Raw genomic sequence first — 26,765 nt, forward strand, 5'->3', positions numbered from 1 at the left:
CATTGTAAAGTGGTATTAACACTTCACGTGATCTTGATTCTATCCCTCTGTTAATGCAGCCTAGCACTGTGTTGGCCTTTTTGGCAGCTGCAGCACACTGCTGGCTCATATTTAGGTGATTGTCTACTAGGACTCCGAGGTCCCTCTCACAGTTACTACTATTGAGCAAGGTGCCACCTATGCTGTACTTGTGCATTTGTTTTTTCTTGCCTAAATGTAGAACCTTGCTTTTTTCATCATTGAATTTCATTTTGTTAGATAGTGCCCAGTGTTCAAGTCTGTCCAGATCCTTCTGTATCTTAAGCCTGTCTTCTGGAGTGTTGGCTATTCCTGCCAGCTTGGTGTCGTCTGCAAATTTGATGAGTTCCCCATCTATCCTCTCATCCAAATCGTTGATGAAGATGTTGAAGAGCACTGGGCCCAGAACAGAGCCTTGGGGCACCCTACTACACACTTCCCTCCATTTAGATGCGGTTCCATTGAGGACCACTCGCTGGGTACAGCCGGTCAGCCAGCTACGGATCCATCTGGTGGTGATGCTGTCTACCCCACATTTTTCTATCTTGTCAAGTAATAGGTTGTGATGTACTTTATCAAATGCCTTACTGAAGTCCAAGTAAATTATGTCCACAGCATTCCTCTCATCCACTAATTTTGTTCCTCTCATCCACTAATTGGAATATCTAATCTTGGCTTAGAAAAATATAATATTCTTTAAAAAGGGAAATGGGAAGAGATAGCCGTTGAAATGATTAGTTGAATTTAAACCTATTTTGTAAGGCTTAAAAATTGTTTTAGGGTTTTGTTTTTTGTTTTTTGCTTTTCCTGCATCTGTCTATTTCTTTTCATCTCTTCATCTTTACACAATTTGGTCTTCCCCTACCTCCAATCATGCTCTTCTGTTGTCTACTTTTGCTACTTTTGCTCAAAGGAGAAAGGGAAATATGTATTTCTCCTTTCTTATGTAAATGATTCATGTCTGTGAGATAAAAGTTCTATAGTTTTAGGAAAAGGGAAATACATTTAAAGACTCCCAAATCATAGTCACCTCAAAAGCTATGCTTGAAACACTTCAGTTCTTTCTCTGCTCTTCAATTATTTATGTTTTTTTTTACTTCAACATAACTGAATCCTAGGATTGTTTTTTTGTGGAAAGAGGATAAATGTTATTAGGGCCAGGATTCAAATCAGAGAAAGATATTTATTGAGCTTTTGAAATTCCCAATTAAGGAAAACAAGTTAACCATCCTGATCCAAATGTGCTTGGACACTTTTTATTATTGTTGTTAAAGGAGTAACAATGGTATTATTGGAAAGGTTAGGTCTTAGACAGGAGGGTAAAAGCAGATTCTATGAGAATGAAAGACAGGAAGAATTTCCATTGGAGGCATAGTGAGTTAAACATATCTTTGTGGAGATAATCACCACAATAAAACCAAAGAACTGGAGTAGACCAATTCTGTTATTTATTAAAGTAAGGAGAGGACAGGAGATTGCCAACATGTGCTCCTGATGGCTGCTTCTTGTGAGGATACTGCAGGATAGCAGTTTACAGCAGGAGACAAAAGTATTAATCATCAAGTTCATAACCACTACTGGGACACTAAATTTACTAACTTTGCTTCAAATCATATTAGAAAATTGCTTATTTAAATATCTTAAAACTATTAAAAGTCTTTTAAATGACAATCCTGAAAAGTTCCTGGAGAATATAATTTTATTCATAAACAAAAGAAAAATTAAGTACAATTTTAAGAAGTTAAAGAATTTGAAATAAATGGCAAAAAGCTAAATAAGGTTTTGAATTAAGAAAGTTACAAATGAATTAAGGGCTCAGACACATAGATAGTCTGTGTTTAAAAGATGTTAATAAAGGAGTGACAGATGTGAAACAAATAGTACTTGTTACAGAAATAGAATCAGAAATATTGGATATTGGATTTAAAAAAATGTGGATTACAAAACAGACATGCTATTAAAACTGGAATACAAATAATAAAGAAAAAAGTGGATTCCAAAAATAGAGAAAAGCCAAGTACCGTTTAGGTACTTTCTATCACAAAAGAAAAAGATGGCTAAGGCTTGGAAATCAAAGGTGTAATACAAAAGGCATGGACTATATTCTAGATAATGACTTTCCACTTACAAAAAAGACCTGCTAAACCTTGAAGGCTTTATGGTTGGAAAAAGAAAGACAGTGAATTAAGTAAAAGTTAGAAGTAAAAGAAGAACATGAAGCTGGTTTGTTTGATCAAGGTTAAAAGAAGACTTTTTTAAAATAAAGCTCTGGTAACCGTTTATGGACTTTTTTGGACACCGTGACTAAAAAGTTAATGATGCATGGGGAAGAAGAGATATTTGTTGTAACTTTATAACTGATGATGCGTTATCCAATTTGCTTTTACTTGTTATCCAATTTGCTTTTACTTGTTACTCAATTTGCTTTTATTTGATGTAATAGAGACTTCTTTCCTTTTTTATATTTTTATTTTTCCTTTCTTTTGCACTTTTTATTATATCTCTCTTTTTTCTTTTTCTGAGTTTAATTTGTATTCCTTTTACTGTTATATTTAACATTTTAAATAATAAATAAACAAAAAAATGAAAGAAAGACCTATTTACTAGGTCTTTAAGGTCTTTTCTAATATTATTTGACTTTTTCTCTTGTATTCTAAAATAGGCAGTATAGTGTAGAATTGTTGGTCTGGGATTATGATTGAGAGGATTAAGAGGCTCACAAGGGGGCAGAAGACTTCAGCCACCTGAGAGGACAGAATAGAGATGGAATTTACAAGTTGTTTGAACCTAGGCATTGTGATATATGAATCATATCTATTGCTTACTATGTGTGAACCCAATCAGTAGTGGTTTTAGCATGTCATTATCTTTCTTCCAAAGTAGTTCATAAAGTAAATAAATTCTTATTTGTGCTATCTTTAAGCTCTCAGAAAATAAAAAATAAACATGGCACTTTTACTCATCCATACCTTCTTAAATAAATTCTCATTCTGCCCTTAGGACAAAGTTTTTTTTAATATGCTGAATCCTTGGATTATATCACAATATTAAAATAAGAATTTGATTTTTGAGCTGATTTTTTTTTAATCCCATATATTAAGGATGCCAGTGTATTGCTAAGGGATAATGATGTTCCTATTACTAGCAGCCATTTAGTTTCTTATGAAAATGGAGAAAAACTGAAAAAATAAGAATATATTTCTGAAAACTATATGAAGATAAATGGTATGGATCTATTTATAGAGTTTTAAATTGGGCCTAATGGATAGTCTTCACCAGATTTTTAAAAAACAGTTGTTCAGCAATCCTTATAATGTTCTACTCTGAAATAATATCCATTCAGTCAATCAAAGCTTTATTCTGATAAATGCCAAAACCAACCTCCTATAATCTTGGCATCTATTGGAATATTAAATATACTTGATCTTCATAAAAATATTTCCCTGATTTTTTGTGTCATCTTTTTTCTTAATGAATAGCCTACTATAAAAGAATAAATGTCTTGGCAATGTGAACAAATAAATGTAGATTTTAAGGAAGGGTTGGTAGATAAAAGTTTTCATAGAGTGTTAATGGTATTTTAAACCACAAAATTATATATATCAAGTACTATTAAGAACAACTAAGTAACATGCATATTGCTAAAAGAAATGAAGCTCTTTAATTTTTTAAAAAATGTTGAGGAAGCCTCAAAATTATGGGATTGGAAATTTAATAACAAAATGGAATTTGTATCAAGTGCATTTTATATTCATGAGTCCTATTATATTTATCTCTAGTTCATCATTGAGAAATGTTTCAACTGGATCTTCAAGACCTTCTAAAGTGTGTTTAGTGTGTGGAGATGAAGCATCTGGATGCCATTATGGAGTAGTAACCTGTGGCAGTTGCAAAGTCTTCTTTAAGAGAGCAGTGGAAGGTAAATCCTCATGTGGGTTCTGATTTTATATTTTTTCTGATATAATTGTATAGAATTTTATTGCCTTTAACTTAAAAATATCTTAATTTTTTAAAAAATTACACAAATAATGCATGCATCTTTATAGAAGAACACTTGGTTAGAGTCTGTTGATGCTGTTAAGCTAATCATTTTAATTTGTGTTCACAATTCTAATTATTTGCAATCTGATTTGTGTTTTCTGCCAGATCTAAAGCAAAAATTCTCTTCAGTTACAAATAAACATGTCCAAACCCTTTCATAAGCTACGTAGTTTATGAAATTCTGTATAGAGACAAGCAGATGATGTATCCAACTGTTCTTCTGAAATAATAAATAATAACAAATATAGTTTAAAGCTAATTTAGGCATGACAGTTATACAGCTATGAGCCACCCTTTTAAGCAATTACACTCTTGTTTTAAAAAGAAGTTGATTAATTTGGAAAGGAGTGAAGTTTTCATAAAGCCAATCTGGAATTCAGGTGACTGAAACAGGCTGCTTGCAGTATCTGAAGCAAAGCACTTCAAGTAAACAACATCTATATCTTTCTGTCAGAAAATGATTTGTTCAATTCTACATTACACTTGCCTTTTCACTGCAGTTGCCCTTTCTTCACACGACAGTCTCTTTACCTCAACAATTTTCCTGTCATTCCCAGTTCTCCTCTTGTTTTTCATCACCATAAGAAGCCTTTCTTTTTCTAGACTTATCACTTAGATTATAGTTGCTTATGTTATTTATTTAATTGTACTTACCTATGAAAAGCTAGAACATCATGGGTATAGAGGAGAGTATATAACAGTGGTGGCGAACCTATGGCACGGGTGCCAAAAGCGGCACTCGGAGCCCTCTCTGTGGGCACACGCACCGTCGCCCCAGCCCCGCCTCTTCCCACGGCCCCCTCCTCACCAGCAGCCCCCCCGGAGGAGAGTCGCCCCTGGGCATGGCCCACATGAAGCAGCGCAGCCAAGGACATGGTAGCTGGGCAGCAGGGACAAGACTCCACCCTTGCGCCCCGTCACACGCAGATGTTGCTGCGGGGCACAGGTGGAAGGCGCGGCCGTCATGGCGCTGCTGGGCTACCTGGGTGATCTGTGGTGGGCCGTGGAGTGGTGGGTGGCCCAGTGGGCACGGCGGAGCGGGGACAGGGGTGGGGGGGCAGTTTTGGGGCACTCGGTCTCTAAAAGGTTCGCCATCACTGGTATATAACCTTGTTTTTCTAATTTAAAGGTATTTTATTTTTCTATTGGGATTGCATGGAAAGTTGAGATAAAATGATAAAATGTAGAACTTGAGTGAAGGACCCTTTGAAGTGTTTCTCTGAAGCACTGGAGCATCCTTCTCCCAGTTGCTGCAATAGCTGTGGTGCTTAGTGCAGAAGCCAGTTCTGTCAAAGCAAAGTAACTGATTCATGCAAATCGACCTTACTTTGATGTTTATAAAAGTGGAATATTTCCCCTCCATGTCAATACTTCCCTGCATTGAGACAAAGCAACATGCCTCCATAGGGCAAATGGAAGAGGGACTGCAATCCTCAGAGATAAATGAAGATCTCTGATGGAATATTTTAATCAAAATTATAAATGAATTACAAATTCATCAAATAAAGTTTAATACAAAATTGTTATGACAACTTTATCTGGCTACTGAGATTTTAGTACTAGTAAGAAAGACTGTGATTAGTATTGGACTACCTGACTTATATATAGAAGTTTAGTCGATAATGTGTCAGTGGAACTGGAAAAACATCAAAGCATCAAAGCCTGTGGAAACATATTTTGTCTGTTGCTCATATTTAAGGGTTAATTAAGCTGGTTTCTATGTTTGTAGAGACACCCAGCACTTTTGCAACTTGATAGTGTTTTTTACATCTGGAGATACTGTACGTTCAGATGTAAGCTATAGAATACTTCCATGTATTTTGACCAAATTTGGTAGTTTGGCAATCACATTGCTCTTGCAGCATAGCAGCAAGGCATCATACCATATCACTTTTGACTGGACTTCTTTTTTACCTGCTTCAGCTTCTTCTACTTTTAGCAGCAATTAAAAAAAATAAGACCATGTAGCTATATTCTTAAATATAATCAAGGAATCAACTTACCTGTGAAAGTGTTGAGAAGTTTCTCTAAGACTATGCAGTGCAAATCTTCTGTTTCATGAATTTGATAAAGTTATGTAAAAGATCAATATTTATTAATCTTTAGCTACTCAGAAGAGGAACAAACTGCTAATGTTCCAAAGTATATTGTTATTTCAGATGGGATGAATGAATATATAACTCTAACGCTGTATATAATTACTGTGGACTGTATTCTATTCTTATTTACTCAGAAGATACTTCAGCATTTCCCATATAAAATAAGTCTATTTGAGTTTGCAATTTTATATTTAATGATATAATTTTTTTATAAGAATTAATGAACTGGCATAATATATTATTCTATAATTAAAATATATTCAATTTTGCTATTGGTTTATCTTTTGGAAGAGAAAGATTTCCCTGTGATGATACCTATCAAACTTAGCTATGAATTATTCACCATACCATACTGAATAAAGCACAATTGAATAGTTTCATTCAATTTGTTAAATCATAAATCATGATTAAATATAACAGTGATTGCATTTGCAGAACATACAAACCACAACCAAATACATCTCACAATAGCTTAGCTTCTTCTCCACAACTGGTCAGTTCTGAGTAATCAAAACTAATTATTACAAGCCAGGATTTCTATGTTGCCACAGCTGATCTTACATACACATGCTAGATTAGGCCTTTCTATAGTAGCTGTGTTTATTTTAATGCTAAAATTTATTTTAGAACTCAAAATTATTTTTAGTTAAATATAAATATTTTAATGTCAGAATTGGTTTTATGTGAAAGTTTAATGCCTTGCTACTCTTCATGGTGTTGCTCCAAATGCTACCAAAGGAAGTAGTGCTCATGTATCAAGATTGAAAATAAATCCCGGTGTTGTAATAAAGATGTATGTATGCTGCATATATTTAAATTGTCTCTATATCTATAAAGATCAAAACTAGGTGGGCAATAGCTTTCCCTGTGACAGTTTATGAAAGCACAAAACTTTGAAGTAGCAAGACAGAAAGAGTATTGATGCTTTTGAACTTTGATGCTGCACAAGATTCCTGAGGATACCTTGGCTAATCAAGGAAATAAACAAATGAATAATTTAACAAATCAATACTAAGTTCTTAGTTGAAGCACACTTATACAAGCTCAAAATAACATATTTTGGATGTATTTATCCCTGCTCTCTTGAGAAGTCTGGGAAAGGAGGATTTGATCATACATAATCAAACAACGCTACCGTGTTTCCCTGAAAGTAAGACCGATCTTATTATTATTTTTTGCCTCCAAAAGAGGCATTAGGTCTTATTTTCAGGGGATATCTTTTATACTCACCTCCGGCACCGACAGCCCTGCCCAGCTGGCCCACTTCTTCTGCGGCTGAAGGAGCAGCTTCATTCTGCAGCTGCGTTCCAGCTTGCATTTCACAGTCAGGCCTTTCTGGAAGGCCACTACAGCCGAGTACCGAGCTATGGATTGAATCCATAGCTCGGTTTTCAGCTGCAGAGGCCTTCCGGAAAGGCCTATGACTGAGAAATGCAGGCCTGGCTGCAGAAGAAGTGGGCCGGGAGGAGAGGCCTGGCTGCAAGGTAAGTGGGTGTGAGGCATGTGGGGCACCCCCCAACCCCTAGGTTGATTTTTAGGTGTGTGTCTCGCCCCAAAACTAGGGCTTATTTTTGGGGTAGGGCTTATATTAGGCCCACCCCTAAAAATCAAGCTAGGGCTTATTTTTGGGTTAAGGCTTACTTTCGGGGAAATGGTATATATCAAATTTTACAATTGCCTATGTAAAAATTGGATAGAAGTAACATTAAAAACTTACTAATTGTATTTTTCTTCTATCTCTTAAAATATGGATTTAAAAGAAGGTTGATTTAAATTAACCTTACCTGCTGCTTTCTGTCATGTATTATTTTTATCTGAATCATTTATTAGCACAATCTTTTATATAATACTTCTCTATTTCTCCTTTTACTTCAGCACTAATGGAACTAGTATTTTTCCATTAAAGTCTGCAGATTATTTAATTCACTTTTCAAGGCCAGTATCCCCTTGGAATTCAACATTTATTTATTTGGTTTTCTAGTGTTATCATAGAATCTGTTTTTAGATACAGAGTCTTACAAACACACACATAAGCTAGTCGCTATTTATCATAACAACCTGTTTCAATATATTCTGGAAATGCTGGAAGATTTGCAGTAGTGAATAAGAGTTGACTAAAATGTGGCTCATTGTATTGAATTATGTGTAATTCAAAATCCATTAATTTTCACTGCAGATATTCTAAGTATAATTGTATCTGGTGTAGCCTGTTTTTTTTAATATCTCGCTAATCCAACTTTCCTTAATTTGAGTGGATTTAGTGCACGGTATGAACATGCTCACTATATTTTGAACATTATTGTTGACTGTATCTGGCCATCAGAATTGAAATGCTTCTTTTTGGAAATAGTGTTCTGTATTCCTCCTACTTTTTAAAACAACCAGTAGTTACAAATACATAAACATAACCAGTAGTTACAAATACATAAACATTTGTAACCAGTAGTTACAAATACATAAACAAGGATCACACTGTGTTTGGAATTTTATTTATTTCTCTTTTTTTGCTGTTTTATATGTTAAGTTGCCCAGAGATTTATTAGAGTTGGGTAGCCCAGAAATTTGTTAAATATGTAAGTAGATGTATTATAAATAAAAAACAAACAAAAGCAAATAAATTATTTTGTTAATAAGCCTTCACTAAAAGAGGAAAATTGTGTTCATTTCTTTCTTCTTCCTGAATTTCTGTGGTATGATTTTCAGTCTTTCAGCTGTGATTGACTCACACTTGGTACTTGATATTTTCATTGAGGGAAAGGAGAATGGCGAGTAACATTTGTTTGATTCCCACACCATAATTTTATTTCTTCTAGAGATTTACAGTTGTTCTATCTTCCTTTCTTAGCAGGGATAGGAGATTTGTTAGAATAATTTGCCACACTTTGGAAGCAAATGGGTCTCTGTTGAGTGTTGTGAGGAACATTCTTGCAACCAGGCTAGTACTTCTGCTGATATTGTTCTAATGTTTTAGAACATAGAAATGCTTAGAATCATAGCTGAAATGACTTAGGCTAAGTTTATTTGTGCTTGTTTATGTATGTTTGTTTACAACCATTATAAGGATAGTGGATTGTACAATGTTCTTGATCATAAATACTGTGTTTCAAAAGGAATTTTGATGGCAAACAGCATTACAATTAACTGTTTCCACTGCTACACAGTTCTCACACAGTATCTAACTGGTTTGGTAGAACGTGTTTTGCATAGAACAGGATGGTTCCTTGATCTGTATGTGCAGTACAGTGGACTGTAGGGAAGCCTTGGTGGCTACACAGCCCTGGAGTACCTGTGGATTTGAAAAGAGGTCCCCTTAATGATTTGAAGAATGGTGCCTGCTTGCAGAACAACATGAGTTGGCCTCCGTAGGAAGGCTGTGCCTTGCATTGTCTGGGTATGCCTGCCAGCAAAAAAGCACAATTTACATGGGCTGCTGGCCCTGTAACTGGTCAAAGCCCCCAGGTATGTTGGAGTGAGAGCGGGCCTTCAGCATTGTGGTAGTTTTGATATGCTGGTGGATCAGGTAGGTGGCTAATATGTGGGGGGGGGAGATAAGCAGTTATGGGCTAGTTGCAGCATCTCTATAGTCAATCCTAAGGGTGGGTGGACTGACAAAGGTCCCATATTTTTAGCAAGTGACTCAAATGACCATACCTTTGGGGTATAGATCATAAGTCCGTTTGTTCAGCACCATTGTAATTTCGAATGGTTGTTGAATAAACAGTTGTTAAGCAAAGATTACTCATGCTTGGTCAAACAGTTTATGTTCTTCCACAGGAGTGACTTTGAAAGCTGGTCTGCTTAGCCTCATCCTGACAAGACTATAGTTTCCCAATAATATTATACATTCATTAATTATTTCAGTTATGTAATTGCAATTCTTTCTAGATTTATATAAAAGTAATTTTCTGTGTTAGCTTATTTTTCCTTTAGCAGGATTTTTAGCATTAAGGACCATTTAAATTTCACTGAAAGTCACCTTATTTTCAAATCTCTTAAATTGACAAAAATTGCTATTTCCATATACTGGATAAATGTATTGTTGTAAGTTAAATAATGTCTGTTTAGATGCAGGAGAAACATGCATTTGGCTTCGTGCTCCACTGTGTTTACAAAGGACATATTGATCATTCTACCCTTGGCAAGGGTTAATTAAACACTTCACAGCAACAGTGAAAATAAATGTTACAGTCTTTCTTGTGAAACAAGTGAGAGTCTCAATCAGAAATTAAATACTAGCTTGGAATTATGTACTGCCTCTTGATTTTTATCCTTCTTTAGGAACTTGTTCTTTCATTTTCTTTAAGGCATATGCTGCATATAGCAATCATTCAACATCGGTCCTAATTATGTCTTAGTTCAGTATGTACATCAAGTTAAAATTCATTAAAACTCCAGCTTACTTCTACATAAGCAGTATGTAGACATGTTTAATGTAACTTAACAGAATTTATTTTATTTCATGTTAGTTATAATGCAGCCATTTTTTTATTAGCTGCCCTATTTCTAATGAGATCTAATATTACTTGCCCTGGAAGTATTTTTAGTAACAAATTTATTTTTAACTTTACAGTGAACCATGTCTAGCTTTATGTTATATTGGTCAAAATACTGTAATAGAACAAGTTCAGACACAAGATCCAATATTGCAGTATTGTAATATTATTTGTGTCCAGAATATTATATTTACATATTCCCTTCTCCTATCATTCTCTACTCTCCTATTATTCTCTACAATTATATTGTATGTATGAGATAATATATTGTATGTATGAGATAATATTGTATGTATTATCATACAATAAAATTAGTTAGTTAGTTATTATGCCTTGCTTATCTATTTTAGTGAATACACAAGGGACTAGCTTTTAAAAAACAAACAAACCCAAAAGCAATATTAAAATTTAAAAACACAGATTTAATTAACAATAACTCTGGTACTAACTTCATTTAACAATTAAAAGCCTGGCTAAAGAAATGTGTCTACCTACTTGTTTAAACGCTGAGGGAGTGGGTGCCAAATGCAGCACTTGCGATGGGGTTTTGGTTGCCTGGGCACAATGCAGAAGGACTCCCAATTCTACATATTAGAAAGATGGGCCTTTGATAGCTGGGCATCTTCAAAAACCATCTCATAGCTGTTTATTCTGAAGAGGCTTGTAATGTTTTGATTGTAATATAATTAAATGCATCATTTATTGATTCATTCAATTTATATGCTTCCCAACTCACAGTTCAGGGGACTCAGAACAATGTTATGGTTCAGCCTTTCTCTGTTTATATTGCTTTGGTATGTTAATATAGTAAGAAGAAATCGGACATTAACTACTCTAGTGTAAATAATGAAGTGAATAATACAAATGATCTCTATAACTTGAAATGAGTCTTGGAATCTTTTCAGATTGAAATGCTTCATGTCTTTAATCAAACAAAAGTTCAGATAACAGCTACCTTTACTTTGCTTTCTGAAAGTGCTTTTGAACTTGTGAATTGGATATGTATGTCCAAAGAAATCCATTGTAGAAGCAGTAGTCTCTACAGACATATACTTCCTTGTTCACATAAGAGAAAACATAGTTATTTATTGTATCAAAGTGAATGAAATAGGGTGAACATATCTAGTTCCTACAAAAAAGAAAACTTGTAAACAATGGTGCTGTGATAATAGCGTTAGAATGATTGAAGTAGTTAGAGGGTTAATTTAATTTAGGCTTTTACCTTTGAGATGGGGTGGTATTTATGGTAAAAACACTTCAGATATTATCTCCCCTTTAATACCTGTTTCTCACTAAACAACCCAACAAAACAAGATAAGACCTACTTTACTATTTTTGATAAAGTTATCTTACGTTTGACCCAGTTAGGAAATGAAGCAAAGTGGAAGATGCTGAGCAAGTCTATTTCAGCATTTTTCTAATTTCCTTGTTTGTATATGTGGTTTCAGTTGCTCTCTTATTTGTAACTTGTAAAGAATTGCTTTCTTCACTAATAAGATGTGGGCAAGCTGGCTAGGGATAGTGAAGTTTGCTGGCCCCATATAAGAAATGGGGAAATAGATTGGGGGGTGGTCTATTTTATTTTATAACAAAGGGAAAACCAAATGTATATTGAAATACGAATGCAGTAAAAAACAGTGAGGTCTAATGAGAAGATTAAAAGCATATAATTGTAAAACAAAGGACAAAAAGATGGAAAGAAGTGAAAAAAATATTTCAGAATTTGCATTCAGGGAGATCATGAAATAGGCAGCATTGCAAATTTAAGGTAATTAAAAATGTATTTACTTTAAGTAATTTTTTTTTGTTTAGTATGTTATAATTTATCAGATTGGGTTTATTTAAAGTTAATTGTTAGCATAAATAGACAACCATTCTATATTTGAATATTCTAGCAGTGGAATTCACCCAGTTTATGGGATGGTCTGGTTTCTTTTTCATTTATAAACAAGAGTTTTGAGCTCTGCAAAGTATTTGAACTGCTTATGAGAAGAACTAAAAGCAGCAACAAGGCAGCAGTTAGAGTCAAGGAAGAAAAGGAATATGAAAATCATTAAAGATATGTAAATCTGAAGTCCCCAAAATATGCTGGGATAATCATGCTCTTTAGTTGTTTTTTGAATACTGCATCAAGCTTCTTTTGAAGAAGGCTTTACTTTTATAGTCAATCCATTGATTTTTCACCTCTGAGGCTCTTGGAAATATTAGTGACAGTGCCTGCTGTCTACTGCATATTTATTCAGAAATTTATCTCTTATTAATAAGTATCTCTTATTCTTGCATATACACTCATCTCAGTTATAACATTATCACTGAATAGGATTGAAATATATATTTTTTGTCTGTCCTTATATTTTCCCAACATTTAGTAATTTCAGCTTTCAGAATTGGCAACCAAGCTGTCTGGGAAGGCTGAGATGTGAAATCCCAATTCATACAGAGGACATCAGTATAGAGATCAGTAATTTAAAGAGAACACTATAAGAAGCGTTGTAATAAGATTATTTCCAAATGGGAAACAAGAAAACAACAAACAATTAAAACCTAAAGTAACAGCCAGTTTGAAATAAATTATAGTTATACTTTGCTTCATATAAAGTATAATTATAGAGTTAGAAGAAGCCAGTCTATCCATGAAATTAAGTTTATAGTTTAATTTATAGTGGGATCACTTCACAAAGTATCTGACAATGAATATTTCATAAATAAAAAAAACATGAAATACAATGGCTCTCATTCAGACCCAATATCATCATAGACCAGCGGTTCTCAACCTATGGGTCGCGACCCCATTTGGGGTCGATCGACCATTTCACGGGGGTCGCCAAGCAAGGCTGTCCGCTATTTTTTCCCTTTTCCGGCGGGTGCCTTACCTCCCTTGAGCTGGGCCAGCTGGTGGTCGGCCTGCTCCGTCTCTGCCGCTTGCCAGCTACGCCTCGGCTGGCGCAGGGGGCGGAACCATGCATGTGCGGCGCTCCCGGGCAGGGAAAGTCCTCGACTTATGACCGGTTTAGTCCTTGACTTACGACCAGTTGGGGGTCGCGGCATTAAAAAGGTTGAGAACCACTGTCATAGACCAATTAAAGTCATCTTTACAACATTGGCAGAATTGGGATGAAATTACTAATCATATTAATTATTAGGAAATATGTATTTTGATATTTTGAAATATTTATTTTGAAATCATACCTAAGCCATATTCCCTTTGTACTGTAATTGCTTAAAAATATTTTTCCTGTCTTAATTAAACAAGCAACAAAAATGAAAGTTGTCATCCAGCATGTTTAAAGGGCACCGTGTTGGAAAAGTGTATGTTAGCATCTGTTTTCACAGAAATATGGAAAGTAGCAAAAATATGAAGTGCAGGAAATTTAATACTGTTATCATTTTAAGGCAGTGAATAATTGATACCTCCAAGGGTGATAAAGATACTTTTGTTGTTTATTTCTTTCCACTTATTGAGAATTATTCCATTTAGTCAGCTAAATAATAGTCATGATATTTGTAGAATAGATATTTTTCCAAAATTGGGAAAACAAAAGAAAGCATAGATAATGAGTGGGATTAAAAAAACTTGAATAAGATATAATATGGATAGATAAAGGTGGATGAAATAAAGTTATAATCCACCAGGAAACTTGCAAAAAGGGGCTAGAAAATTGCTTAGCAGGAATGGAACCCCATGGACAGGATTAAATGTTTTAGAAGGAAACTGTCTTGTTTTCTCAGATGATGGGAAAATGGTGCCTTTATGACACCAAAAAAATGGTATGTACACTAACAATATATATCATAGGTTTCTCCTTCCTTGATTTAAATTAGTGCTTGAACTGAACATTCCTGTAATTTGATTAGGAGCATGCAGTTGATTGCATGTTTGACTGAATTGTTGGACAATTATTATATTATCCTTAATTTATAATATTTAGGTGAAGACTTGAATTTGGCTCCCTTTTTCATATTCAACATTTTGGATAATAAATCATATGATTACTAATACTGTAATATAAACTGTCAGATATTTGCATTGTATGCTCTGCAGATAAATTATTCTACCCTGTTCCTACCTTCTTGTTCAAACTGATAAAGGAGAATTCATTCTGAAATGTATTTCATTTGATGAAATTCTCATGAGTCAAACATGATCTTGTACTGATTTAGTGTAAAGTAGACAAGAATACTGAATATCTTGTCTTTCACTGTACGGTCATCTCAATAATAGCATTCTTTCTTACTTCTTAGATTTTAATTAAATCCCAAGAGAAAGTGAAACAAGGATGCATCTTGCTTCTCTCATTTTAATTTTTATATTCATTATTGGTAGAAGCTTTGACAACTTTTATCCCAGTGCTGACCAATAAACTTCTGTTTCTTGTATAAACTGTTAATGTCTCAATGATCCAAATGTGAAAAATATCTCAATGATACAAGTGAGTCTTAGAGTCTTGCCCGCTATTGCAGAAAGGAAAGACTGGTTGACAGGTACAATTAAACCAAAATCTTCTTCAATTATCAGTCATCAGTAGTTTTAGTAGCAATCAATCAAAGTTTTTAAATAGATCAGTATTTCTCTTCAAGGCTCAGCAATCTGGCAAGCACAACAAGGGCCATCACCACCTGGATCCACAAACTCTGAAATGCTATTCTCTGAGACAGCAATAATTATATCCCAGATGCAACAGAAATATTTAGAACTAAGGTCATGAGCCATCTGTTATACAGGGCGCAAATTTGCTATTAGTATGATGTGTGTTCTGTTGAATCTGTCCAGTCCAAGTTTCCATGTACTCTGTTGCAAATTGCCCAATAGGTATCTAAATCTCCAATAAGACTGGAATCTGGTTTTATCTCATGCATATTACTTCATCACCTGAAATTTGTTCGTACCAGGGTTTTCCCATGTTACTTGACTTTGCAGGATAACTTTGTGTTATCATGGAAGTCAGAGTTGATCTACATTTAACATTTCTTGGCTTATCAACTCTATTTAACTGCTTGGTTGGAGTTAAAGCAATAGACTTTTACAGCTTGAGATATTTAATATGAGTTAAGTACAAATGCAGTTTGCACTGGGCAGGTTTAACCTTTAAACTTGTTTGATCTCGTATCCTCACTCCTAGAAAAAAGATTAAATAATATACCTAGAAAGAGGAAATTTGCCCCTGTCCACAGAAGGAAGTATAATCAATTTCTCACTACAATTTGCACTTCTCTTTTTATAAAACTTGGTAAACTGACCTAATAATGCTTGTACCAAGCCTAGTTATGATACCGCAGAGAAAGAAAATGCTTTTCTTTCAGCTGACAGATCACATTTGTTATCTAAAGAAGGATTACTAAAGTCCATTCAATAATTGTTGCTGTTTATGCTTATTATCAATATTTTTCATAATTTCTTCTTTCAGAATTATATTTTTAATTATACTTGCATGTATACATTCTGATTAATTGTAATCATTTTGTTTGGTTTTATGTTATTTGACCGTAAATCAGTAAAATAAATGAACGATGAAGTTAGGGAGGCTCCAGAATGATTTCATTCATTCCATTTCTACTCTACCCATTTCACTTAAATGATCTGGACTGTTTCTTATACAACAAACATCTCATTATATAAAACATGAACAACAGAATTAAACCCTAAGATAAAGATGTTACAAATTAAAAAGTTAAAAAGATGGAGAAAATAGCCTCATGACATGAACTACCCCCAAAGTCACATAGCAGTTTCTGATGTCCATATCAATTGTCAGAGCCAGATGTTCACTCTCTATCTGAAGGCCAAAAGAGTGGGGCCCATCTCGCCTTTGGGAATGAAATGTTCCAAAAGTCAGGGACAGTGACAGAGAAGGCTTTCTTCCTGGATCCGGACTGTTATGACACAGTTATGACACCAGGGTTGGTGTGCAAGCAATATGTGCTAGGCGGAGGCTTGTCAGCATTTATTCCACCACCATCCCCCAGAATCCCCAGAATCCAGCAATTCCTGGTCCATTTCCAAAGTCTCTGCACACAATTTACACCTACAGTCCAAGAGCAAGGCTCAAACACACGCACACACTCCGTGCAACTTCCTGGTGATGGAAGTCCAAGGAAGCAGCAACATTCTGGGAGCAAGTCAGGATCTCAACCGTGGCAAAGTTCATGATGGATGAGTTGGAATTTTGTGGCATGGACAATCCACAGGGAACAGAGCAAAAACCTGGAACAGAGCTGCATCATCATTAGCCCGCAGACGTCAAACTAAGAATCAAACACAAATCCACACCAGCAAGGATTCTGGAGTAAGTTCTTCTCTGAGCCATGGAGAGTGTTGCCACAAAATACAATACTTGTTCCTGACAAAAGACCCTCGTCACGGCATTTCCTTAAATGCTACTTTCTAGGTGATCCTCGTGAGGAGGGGTGGGGCACCCTCTTCCCGAGTAGTTGGGTTGCCCTGTGCTGACTCTGCCTCCACTCCATTCTCCACGCTCGCAGATCAGGCAGGGGAGGCATTTGGTCATCTCCAGAGCTCCGCCACTCTTCTCCACTGCCTGCCTTTCCACCTCCTTCCCCCTTCCTCAGTCAACCTGCACCCTCTCTTCCTTCCTTTCTATTCTTCCGAGGTCCGAGGGACCCGGAACTGCCTCATCCTTGTCCCCAGGTGGTTCCTCATGGGCCATAGGGACTGCATCATCCACCTCCATCGGCGTGGCTCCATATCCTCCTCCTCGGATCCGGGGTCTGACAGGGCCATGACATTGACAGTCAAAATTCTTTAAATGACAGAATACAGTCAGGTGGAATGGGACAATGTAATAGGAATGAGATGGTTCCTTAGGTAACCTGGTCTCATGACATGATTAAAAGATAAGTAACAGAAAATAGCATTGCTACTTCTAACAAGAAATATAATCAAGAGAAATGTTCCTTGGAATCTTCGTTTTTGTTTAAATAGTTGCGCACTTTTTCCAGAAACACCTGTTTTTCCTATTTTTAATTTATATCTATTTATTTATCTGTTTTTTAAATTTATATGCTGACCATCTCACTGTCGAGCAACTTTGTGCCACTTACAATATCATAAACAATATAAAACAAAACATAAAACAATATAAAACAAAACTTTAAAACGGTGAACCTTTGAAGGTACACAAAACTGAGTGAGAAAGGAACCAATAAATAAACTGGATGAAGGTGGAATCTGTTTCTAAGTATACTAATTCCAAAATGGGATGCTTCCATCAGAATCCCAGATCAATTTGTTTAATAAAAGAAAAAGAAAATCAAAAAGTCCAAGAAAAATGAAAACAAAAAGTAGAAGTTTGAGAAATATATAAATGATTTCTGATCTTTTCAACAGATAATTACAATTTCCTTTACAGTCTGACTCAATCTTAAATATTTTGCAAATCCCCTCCCTTCTTTAATCTGCACCTTTCTTAATGTTCAAATCTTTAAATCATCAATTTATGCTTTAATTTTTTTAGCAAAAATTCCCTATAATATTTCCAGTCTTTCAAAAATTAAGAAATGCCTTATTTTTTCCTCTACTTGATGTTGGCACAGAGTGGGTTACTCTGTCCTGATTCTTTCTCTAGAAGAGATGAAAGTGGAGGCTCACAGAAGCAATTGTGGAACAGCTCTGTCTGACAGAGATCCCTAAGAAATATATATCTCCAAGAAGGTTTCTGCCTCCAATCACTCTAAGCATTTTACAAACAATAAAAGAAAATTGAATGGAGCACATAAAACATCAGATCCTATTCCCAAGAATCAAAAATCAGGCAATTTAATAAGCATACACTTGAACCCCAAATATCCAGCAAAATAAAAACATATTTACCATTTTCATAAAATGGATAATATGAAGGCCATCCAGGCTTCTGTGAACAAGCTGTTCCATAATAATTGGGAGCCACCCATACGACTTGCCTCTGAGGATCTCCACTTTCATTTCTTGAGGAGAGAGAATCAGGAGCCAAGCAGTGGAAGGCTTATCCCAGGGGTGGCGAACCTATGGCACGCGTGCTAGAGGCGGCACTCAGCTCTCTCTGTGGGTATGTGTGCCGTGCCCTGGAGATGATGAGGGACTGATCCCCGCTGCCCAGGCCCCGCCGCCCAGGCCCTGCCCACCCAGTCTGCAATGACCACCATGGCCACGCCCACCCAGCACCTGGTGATAAATAAGGGGGGGTTGGGTTGCAGTTTGGGCACTGGGTCTCTAAAAGGTTCGCCATCACTGGCTTATGTCATTGCCCCCACAACTTTCACAGAATTTTACTGAAGGACTTTACAGTTTCCAGCTATGCCATCTTTTTTCCTCTAGGGGAAAAATTATTAAGGAGGAAAGATGATATAGCTGCAGGAATTTCTTTTTGTTTGCAAAACTATAATCTGTTGATTTAGAACCATCCAGTGATAAGGATTGCCCATTCAAGCATTCATGTTTAAAGAGGAACTGGTGCTTTGTAGGAATAAATGAGTTATGTTGCAGTAGGTTGATAAACTGGAGATAAATTGGTACATTTTTGAATGAATCTAATGTGAATGGAATAGAAGCAAAGGATTCCTAAGATTGGATTGACTAGTGCATAAGATTGTGTTGCTTGCTTAGGTTGCCTGTACCAGTGTGTGGAAAGAATACCGGTGTTTGGAAGGTTACTACACTAATAAAGTGTAAATTTTGGAAAAATGAAAATGAGTTATACTTTATTTTCTTCTCCATTTAAAATAACACGTGTACTTTTTCTTAAGTAAATATCTGGAAATATCTTTTGTTCTTGCCCCACTTGTGGCCTTTACTTACATCCAGTATGCTAGTATAAAATATTGGAAGCTCAACAATTCTTCTTCCCCTCTCCACCTTGCATTTTCAAACCACACATATATTGTGATCAATCATTTGTAGATACATTTCATCAGATTTTCATGCATAAACCCAAGAGAAGTGGCTTATTACTTACTAGTTTACCAGTGTTGCACAGTCAGACTCTTCGGGCTTAAACAGAATTGGAAAAGTTAATTATCGCAAGGTCTAGTTTGCTCTAACAATAAGTAACCAGTTAAGGTGAAAAACTGAATATAGATGCAATATTTTATAATATGGCTGGGATTTGAACATGCTGTTGAATTTGCATTACAAAATGTTTAGGGGCTGCACTAATTTATTTCTCAAATTGTTCTAACCAGTTCGAGAGCAGTAAAACAAGGTTATATAATTGATATAACCTAAAATAGTGAATGCAAACATGCTATTGCTGGGCAGATGGCAACTGCTAAAAGAGGAAAGAGAAAAGAAAACTCGTGTATAAAATAGACTTTTTAAAGATTTAAATGCAGTGGTCAACAGAGTGTGTCCCCATCCTAGAGATATTCAGTGTGGAAAACTTAACACAGTAACCTTTTTAATAGTTTTATTAAAGATATTGTCAATAATATTAAGAAATTATTTCAACATTGTTTCAAGAGCTAGGACTTTGAATTTCACATACAGGTATGTACATTTTGTTCTTTCTTCAAAACACATAGCTTCTGAACCACAGCTCAAATAACCTTCCCGACCATCTATTCCTAACCTGTCTACCTTACTAATTAGAGAGCTTGCAAGTGTGTGGCAGTATAATAGCAGTGATTTGAATGGAGGTGATACCCTGAAAGCTGCCAGGCAAAGTTTATTTCACAAGCAATTGGGTAATTGGGTAAGCAAAAAAAAAAAAAAGATAGGACAAGAATTAGCTGAGTCTGTACAACAACAGTTAGAATTGTTTAAGTTAGCCTGGTCAGACTGCCAGGGATGCTGCCCCACTGAAAATTGCATAGTTCAAGTATGCTTCTTGGACACGAAGGCTTCTGCTTCTACCTCCCCAGCTGGCTTCTTATCATTGATTTTCCACAGCATATTTTTATTTCATTCTGCTGGGCAAATAATTCAAACAGCCACTTCAAATGTGAAATGAGACCCACTGTAAGTTATGTGAAGTTAATATAGCCAAGAAGCTTACTAATGTTTATTTATAAGCAAGAAACAAGCTTATGGATGCGAAGACAGAGCCTGGCCTTGGTTCTACAGAATCCTTCTATCGCTTAGCAAAAATAAACAAACAAAAAATCTGGGAGGTAATTTTCCTGCCGAGAAAAAAAAAATCACATCTGTACATGTGCATGCCTCAGCCAAATAGCATCAGAAAAAGAAAAGAAAAAAAACCTGGGAACCCACTGGAAACTTATCCCATATAATTGGCAAAAACATTAGGACTGGAAAATTAGGCATCCTCTGATTATTTGATGTGATTGTGTCTAAATTGTGTCTAAATATAGTTAAGCTTATATTAATTTTATGTTAATTTCATGTTATTTGTGGAGATTTACATTACTGGAATAAAGATATTATTCCCAAATAATGCACGTTGCGTGAATGTGGTGTTTACATAATTTGGAATGATGAAAAGTGCTGGAAATGCTTATATTTGAGGCTGTATCTTTCAATATTCTGGTCTGTGTCTTTAAAGTTTATCACAAATTTGGTGAATTGTATACCAAGACTTATTTGTGTTGTTTATACTGTTTTGGATTCTTCAACATCCCCTCCCTCCCCAAATGTGGAATTTACAAACACAATGTCTTTTATTTATCTTTGATCAATATGTGATCCTGTAATAAAGCATCGCCTGCTTTTGAATTTTTCATATTATCTCCATTTTTCAATTGAAAAAGAAGGAGCTGGCAACTATGCTGGATTTAATGACTGCAATTTTTTTATTTTTTCTTCTAATTATTCTGTAGTTAAATATTCATTATTTCAAACCTAAGTTCCTTATAAGTTAATTTACTCCTAATAATTTTTCAGTATTGGCAGTGGGGTATATGTCAATTAATCCTATATTGCTGTCAAAAATCATAACTTGATACAAATTAAAAATATGTGTTAAAATATTCTTAGAATATTCTCCAATCAACAAAATGTAAATTTGCCCTATAGAATTGAAGCTTCTTAAAGATCTTGTCAGCAGATATATCCATGTGACATTTTAAAGGAAGACTTCATTTGGCACATAGTGATTTATACAGTTTTAAAAGATGGAAACTTTGTAAAACTTACAATAAAATGTCCTTTCAATAAACATTTGACAAAGGCTTCATCTGGATGTATTTAGCCAACAGATGCCTTGTTCAGTTTAAGGCTCATTATATTTTTATNTTTATGCTATAAATACAATGTGAATATTCATTGTATATGCATTCCATATCGCTTTTTTGCCATGACCATGAACTAACAAGAATTAGAACCAACACCAACATCCCAATTAAAGTTAAATATAGAACATGCTACTTAGTAAAGAAGAACAAGATAAACATTAGGTTGAACGTTTTAGCATCATATTGAATCAACCTAGCCCATCAACAGCATATGATTTTGCAACATTGCACAGTCAGAGGAACTTGATGTCAATATGGAACTGATTACAATTACTGAGGTTCAGGACACAATACAGTTGTTAAAAAATGATAAACCATCTCACTTAGACCAGATATCTGCAGAACTCTTAAAACATGGTAGAGATAGTTTGGTGGAAGATCTCACTATTTTATAAACAAAGTCAGGAAATAATCATTAAAGTACCAAAGAAACGGAACCTCAGTGATTGTAATAACTGGAGAGGCATAATGTTGCTATCATCCCTGGAGATGTTCTATGCCTTGTGTTGCTCAGTAGATTGCAGTGTCAAGTAGATACACACCTGCGTGAAGAACAGGCAGGATTCAGGAAAGAATGCTCTTGTAACAACCAGATCCTAACCTTAAGAAATATCATTGAACAGAGTATTGAATTCCAGAAGCCAGTGGTAATCAATTTTATTGATTTCAAAAAGGCATTTGACTCGATTTATTGAGAATCACTATGGAATGTTGTAAAGTCATATGGTATTCCTCAATGTTTTATCAACATCTTTAAGAGTCTGTGTTACATATGAACAGAATCTGGAAACACAACCTTCTTTAATGTCAATACAGGAGTAAGACAGAGATGTATACTATCGCCATTCTTGTTTCTCCTCTCCATGGACTTTGTTATGCATAGAGCAATAGCAAAGCTTTGGCATCCCATGGATTTTGTGGATAACATTGCATTGCTTGGTGAAACAAAAAAGTGCTGGCAAGAAATGACCTCCAGTTTAGATAATGAGGTCAGCAAGATTGGCTTATACATAAATTTTGAGAAGACCAAATTTATGCAAGTTAGAAGTGTTCAGGGTAATATAACAGTCCTATAACAGTCTGTGGTCGGGCTATAGAACATTCCTGGGAACCTGCAAAATATTTCAACATTCCTACTTTTCCGGATTGAGGAGAACATTTCAAGGATTAAACACAACATCCTTCAATTTCCTCTTTTGTAGGTAGTATCCTAATGTCCCAGTAGCAGAGCATATCTGTGAAGTCTGTGAGATAGAAATCTATTTGTGAAGAGATAGAAATAGTTCATTGCTTACATATTGTAACTTTGTAGGTATGTTCAGAATATCTATCTTAATCCTTCAGTGTCAATACACAGGAAAAATATATAATTATATGTGAACCTTGTTCTCTAAAATGCAAATTTATTTATCACTTGTGAGTTCCAGCGGTGAAGAGGCAACAGCTAATAACTAAGGTTGTTCAGACAACTAACCCTATTATTTATGTTTTTATGTAATTTCCTGGTTGTTGATTAAAATGAGATTGACTAAATCAGATTTATGACTACTAAAGTTTTCTGTTTGAAAAACAATTGTTATGAAAACATACATATGATCATTATGTAATTTGCAATTTCTCACTGTGTATCAGATTTTTTAAAGAAAGGGTTATTATGCTTATGCCCAGATATAATATTATAAAAACTATTTCAAAATGTTATTTTATGTTTTAAAATCTTATTAGAGCCTTTCATCTTTGTATGTAAAATAGTTCTATGTATTGTGAGGAGTGCTGTAGTTTACTTCCTTATTAATTATTTAGTCTGTATAACTTTTAAGTTCTGGTATTATGGAAGAAGTAAATTTCTGTACTTTCTTATTATACCCATAATTTGGACAGTACATGTACATACAAAAGAGTATGGCTTTGGATGCTCATTTGTGATTGTCATCTTAACCTTTTTTATTCCCCACTGCATATGCTATTTTCCCTAAAAGGGAAAATAGCGAAACAAATATAAAATGCTTGAAGCTTGCAAGTACACTAGCAAACAGCAGGTACTGGAGCATTCCTTTCAATGCATATTCCCCAGTGTAAGCTTACTTTCCTCTTCAACTTTTATCTTCTTCTTCAGTTCATATAAATACAAACATCCATTTCCTTCTTGCTAATCATTCCAGAGCTGGGGTTGCATTCTTAAGGGAAGTAGGGAAAAGGATATGCCCTTTTATCCAGTTTCTTCATGACTCAAATTCCAGAAATCTTCCCCGGTGTTTGGGCTCACACAGCTGTTTGGGATCATATCTTTCTGATGCTTTAAAGCACAGAAAAGCAGAAGCAAAATCATAAGCATAGACACAGACACAAGATTTTCACTTAGTGACCACTTTGCCCAATGACTAAATCGCAGAAACCAATTTTGCGTACAGTGACTGTAATGGCACGCAGGTGACTTGAGAGAGAGTGAGAGATGCTGGAAAAGTTGTAAACGCAGGCACAAAGTTACTTTTTCGTCTCCATCAGTCTCTGTTCAAAGCAGTCACTGAACATCGGAAACCTATAGGATAATTTGAGTCAGAGCATTTGTTCCTCTGAGAATAAAGTCCTCTTGAAACTCTGTGTTGATTTGTTCAATTATTCACTAATTTATTTGCATGGTTATACGTGGTATTCTTAAGATTCTTCTCCAACGCCAGTGTCCCAAAGTATCATACATTTTCTATCCTCCTTCAAGTCTATTTTCACTTCCACAGAGCATCACAGGGAATTCCATTGTATCTTTTCATAAGCCTTTATGGATGCTCGACCATGATCTAGTTTGTAACGTATTTCTTGATTGCTTGTTTATTTACTGATGATAGTTGAGCCTAAAAGGCAAAAGCTACCTACAGTTTCATTATTAATTCTAAGGCTGGTTGTTGTTTCCGTTGTTTTGCAAGTAATTTTCTTTCAGTGGCTTAATCCTATTCAGCCTGTAAGTTGCATAAATAATGAGAGAGCATACAGACCTGGCTCAGTTCTTTGCTAACTTGGAGCCAATCTGGTTCACCATGTTCTTTCCATACTGTGGCTTCATGACCTGTATATATGTTTGCATAGGGACAATGAGATGCTCTTGGATTTCCATTTTAACAATCACATTCTACAGCTTGACATGGTGGATACAGTTGAAGGCCTTGCTATACAGTCATGGATATACTTATTTCATGCATGCTTAAGCTTTACTTGGTCTTGACAGGATTTAATGTATAATTGGCTTTGTCATACAAAATCTTTTACACCTTTTCAGCCATCTTTATTTGTGATATTGACGTGTGGTGATCTGAATGACCTTGAGCTCATCAAAGTTTCTATTATAATAAATTCTTGAATTTTATAAAATTCCATCTGGAATATATTACGCAAGAAGTAAATAAGGTTTCACCCTTTCATTCTCTGATTTTAAATATGTGGATGTGGGTGTGATTAATTTATTTAGTTATTTATTGAGTATGTGTTTTCAAAATTGTTATGAGCAGTTATTTTAAAATGTTCTGGCAGATTTAAAAATAATAAAAATTATAAAAGTTGGAAGAGGAGTTCTTTCAGGTTTAGAGCTGTGAGTCTGTGTTGTGGACAGTTTATTTACCTGTATATGGTTAAAATAGAATTTATTATGTTCTGTCTTTTGTTTATTGCAGGGCAGCACAATTATTTATGTGCGGGACGGAATGACTGTATAATTGATAAAATTCGAAGAAAAAACTGTCCAGCTTGCAGATTACAGAAGTGTCTTCAAGCTGGAATGAATTTGGGAGGTAAGTAAACTATGAGTACTAGTACTTTCTAGTAGTTTTCTTTTTATTTGGCAAACGTATGTTACACCTGATTCTTTTTAAATTAGTATCAGATGGATGAACTTGGAAGCTCTGTCCTGAATTCCTCTAGCAAGAAAGAGACATTCTATAAAACCTCATAAAATCTTATTGTCATTCTCATTTTTAAAAAATAAATAATAGTTCAGAATAAGAACGATGGGAGTTAGATGATGACTAAAATTTTAGTGGAATATCAGGCAGCTAATTGGACTGAAGTATTGGGATCGGTCATGTTTGAAGGATTTTTTTCTTGTTTTCTTGTGGTAATGGTGTTAAAACAGTCCAATAAAATTATCAGATTTAACCAGAGAAAAACTGTGTGTTATCTGCCAGGTATCCTGGTACGTTCCAGCCTAGAAAAAAATAATTATAATAAAAATATGGAAAAAGTATAATTTAATTGCCTAACTATATTGATAGCATTTTCATTATATTATTTCATATTTATCATGTGAAATAAGTAGCATAATTTTTGGTCACATATCTTTTAAAAAGTGAACTGGATAATTAAGGTTTTGCCCATTAAAAAAGGTATGAAATTAGAGATTTTCAAGTGGAGAGTGTCCTCCTTTTTGCATCTTTTCTGTTTGGGCCATTTGTATAAGACAGTGATGGCGAACCTTTTAGACACCGAGTGCCCAAACTGCAGCCCAAAACCCACTTATGTATCATTAGGTGCCGGGTGGGCATGGCCCATTGGGTGGGTGTGGCCAATTGGGTGGGCATAGTGGCAGTGGTAACGGCAGACTGGGTGGGACTAAAAAATTCAATCAATTCCAACTTTGAGAGATCTTTTTTTCCCCCGCGAGTTGAAATTGATTGATTGATTGAACCTTTTTTTTTTTTTGCACACGGCGGGGGAGGCCTAAAGCGAAAAGATTTTTAAAAACCCAGCTGAAGGCCTAGGACTGTGCGCGTGCCCACAGAGAGGGCTCTGCGTGCCACAGGTTCGCCACCACAGGTATGAGGCATCCTTCAGAAGAGGGAAGAAGGGAAAAAATGTATGCTGTTGATTAAAATGAAAGCAGCAATTGAATCTGGAAGCTTCATCAGATTGATGAAAGTTACACTGTAGCATTGCAATGAAAGATTTG

General features: G+C 35.2%; 1 protein-coding gene across 1 annotated transcript in view; it reads left to right on the top strand.

Annotated features, from left to right (window-relative positions):
* Window positions 1–3,771: 3,771 nt before the first annotated feature.
* The window catches only part of LOC107287890 (mineralocorticoid receptor), a 59,713-nt gene continuing 36,719 nt past the window's right edge, over window positions 3,772–26,765 (top strand). The window contains exons 1-2 of the mRNA XM_029284231.1: window positions 3,772–3,937; window positions 25,495–25,611. Of these exons, the coding sequence (XP_029140064.1) occupies window positions 3,772–3,937; window positions 25,495–25,611 (283 nt within the window). The remainder of the gene's footprint in view (window positions 3,938–25,494; window positions 25,612–26,765) is intronic.

This window comes from Protobothrops mucrosquamatus, unplaced genomic scaffold (genome assembly GCF_001527695.2).
Source record: "Protobothrops mucrosquamatus isolate PMUCROS unplaced genomic scaffold, P.Mucros_1.0 scaffold453, whole genome shotgun sequence".
Lineage (NCBI taxonomy): Eukaryota > Metazoa > Chordata > Lepidosauria > Squamata > Viperidae > Protobothrops > Protobothrops mucrosquamatus.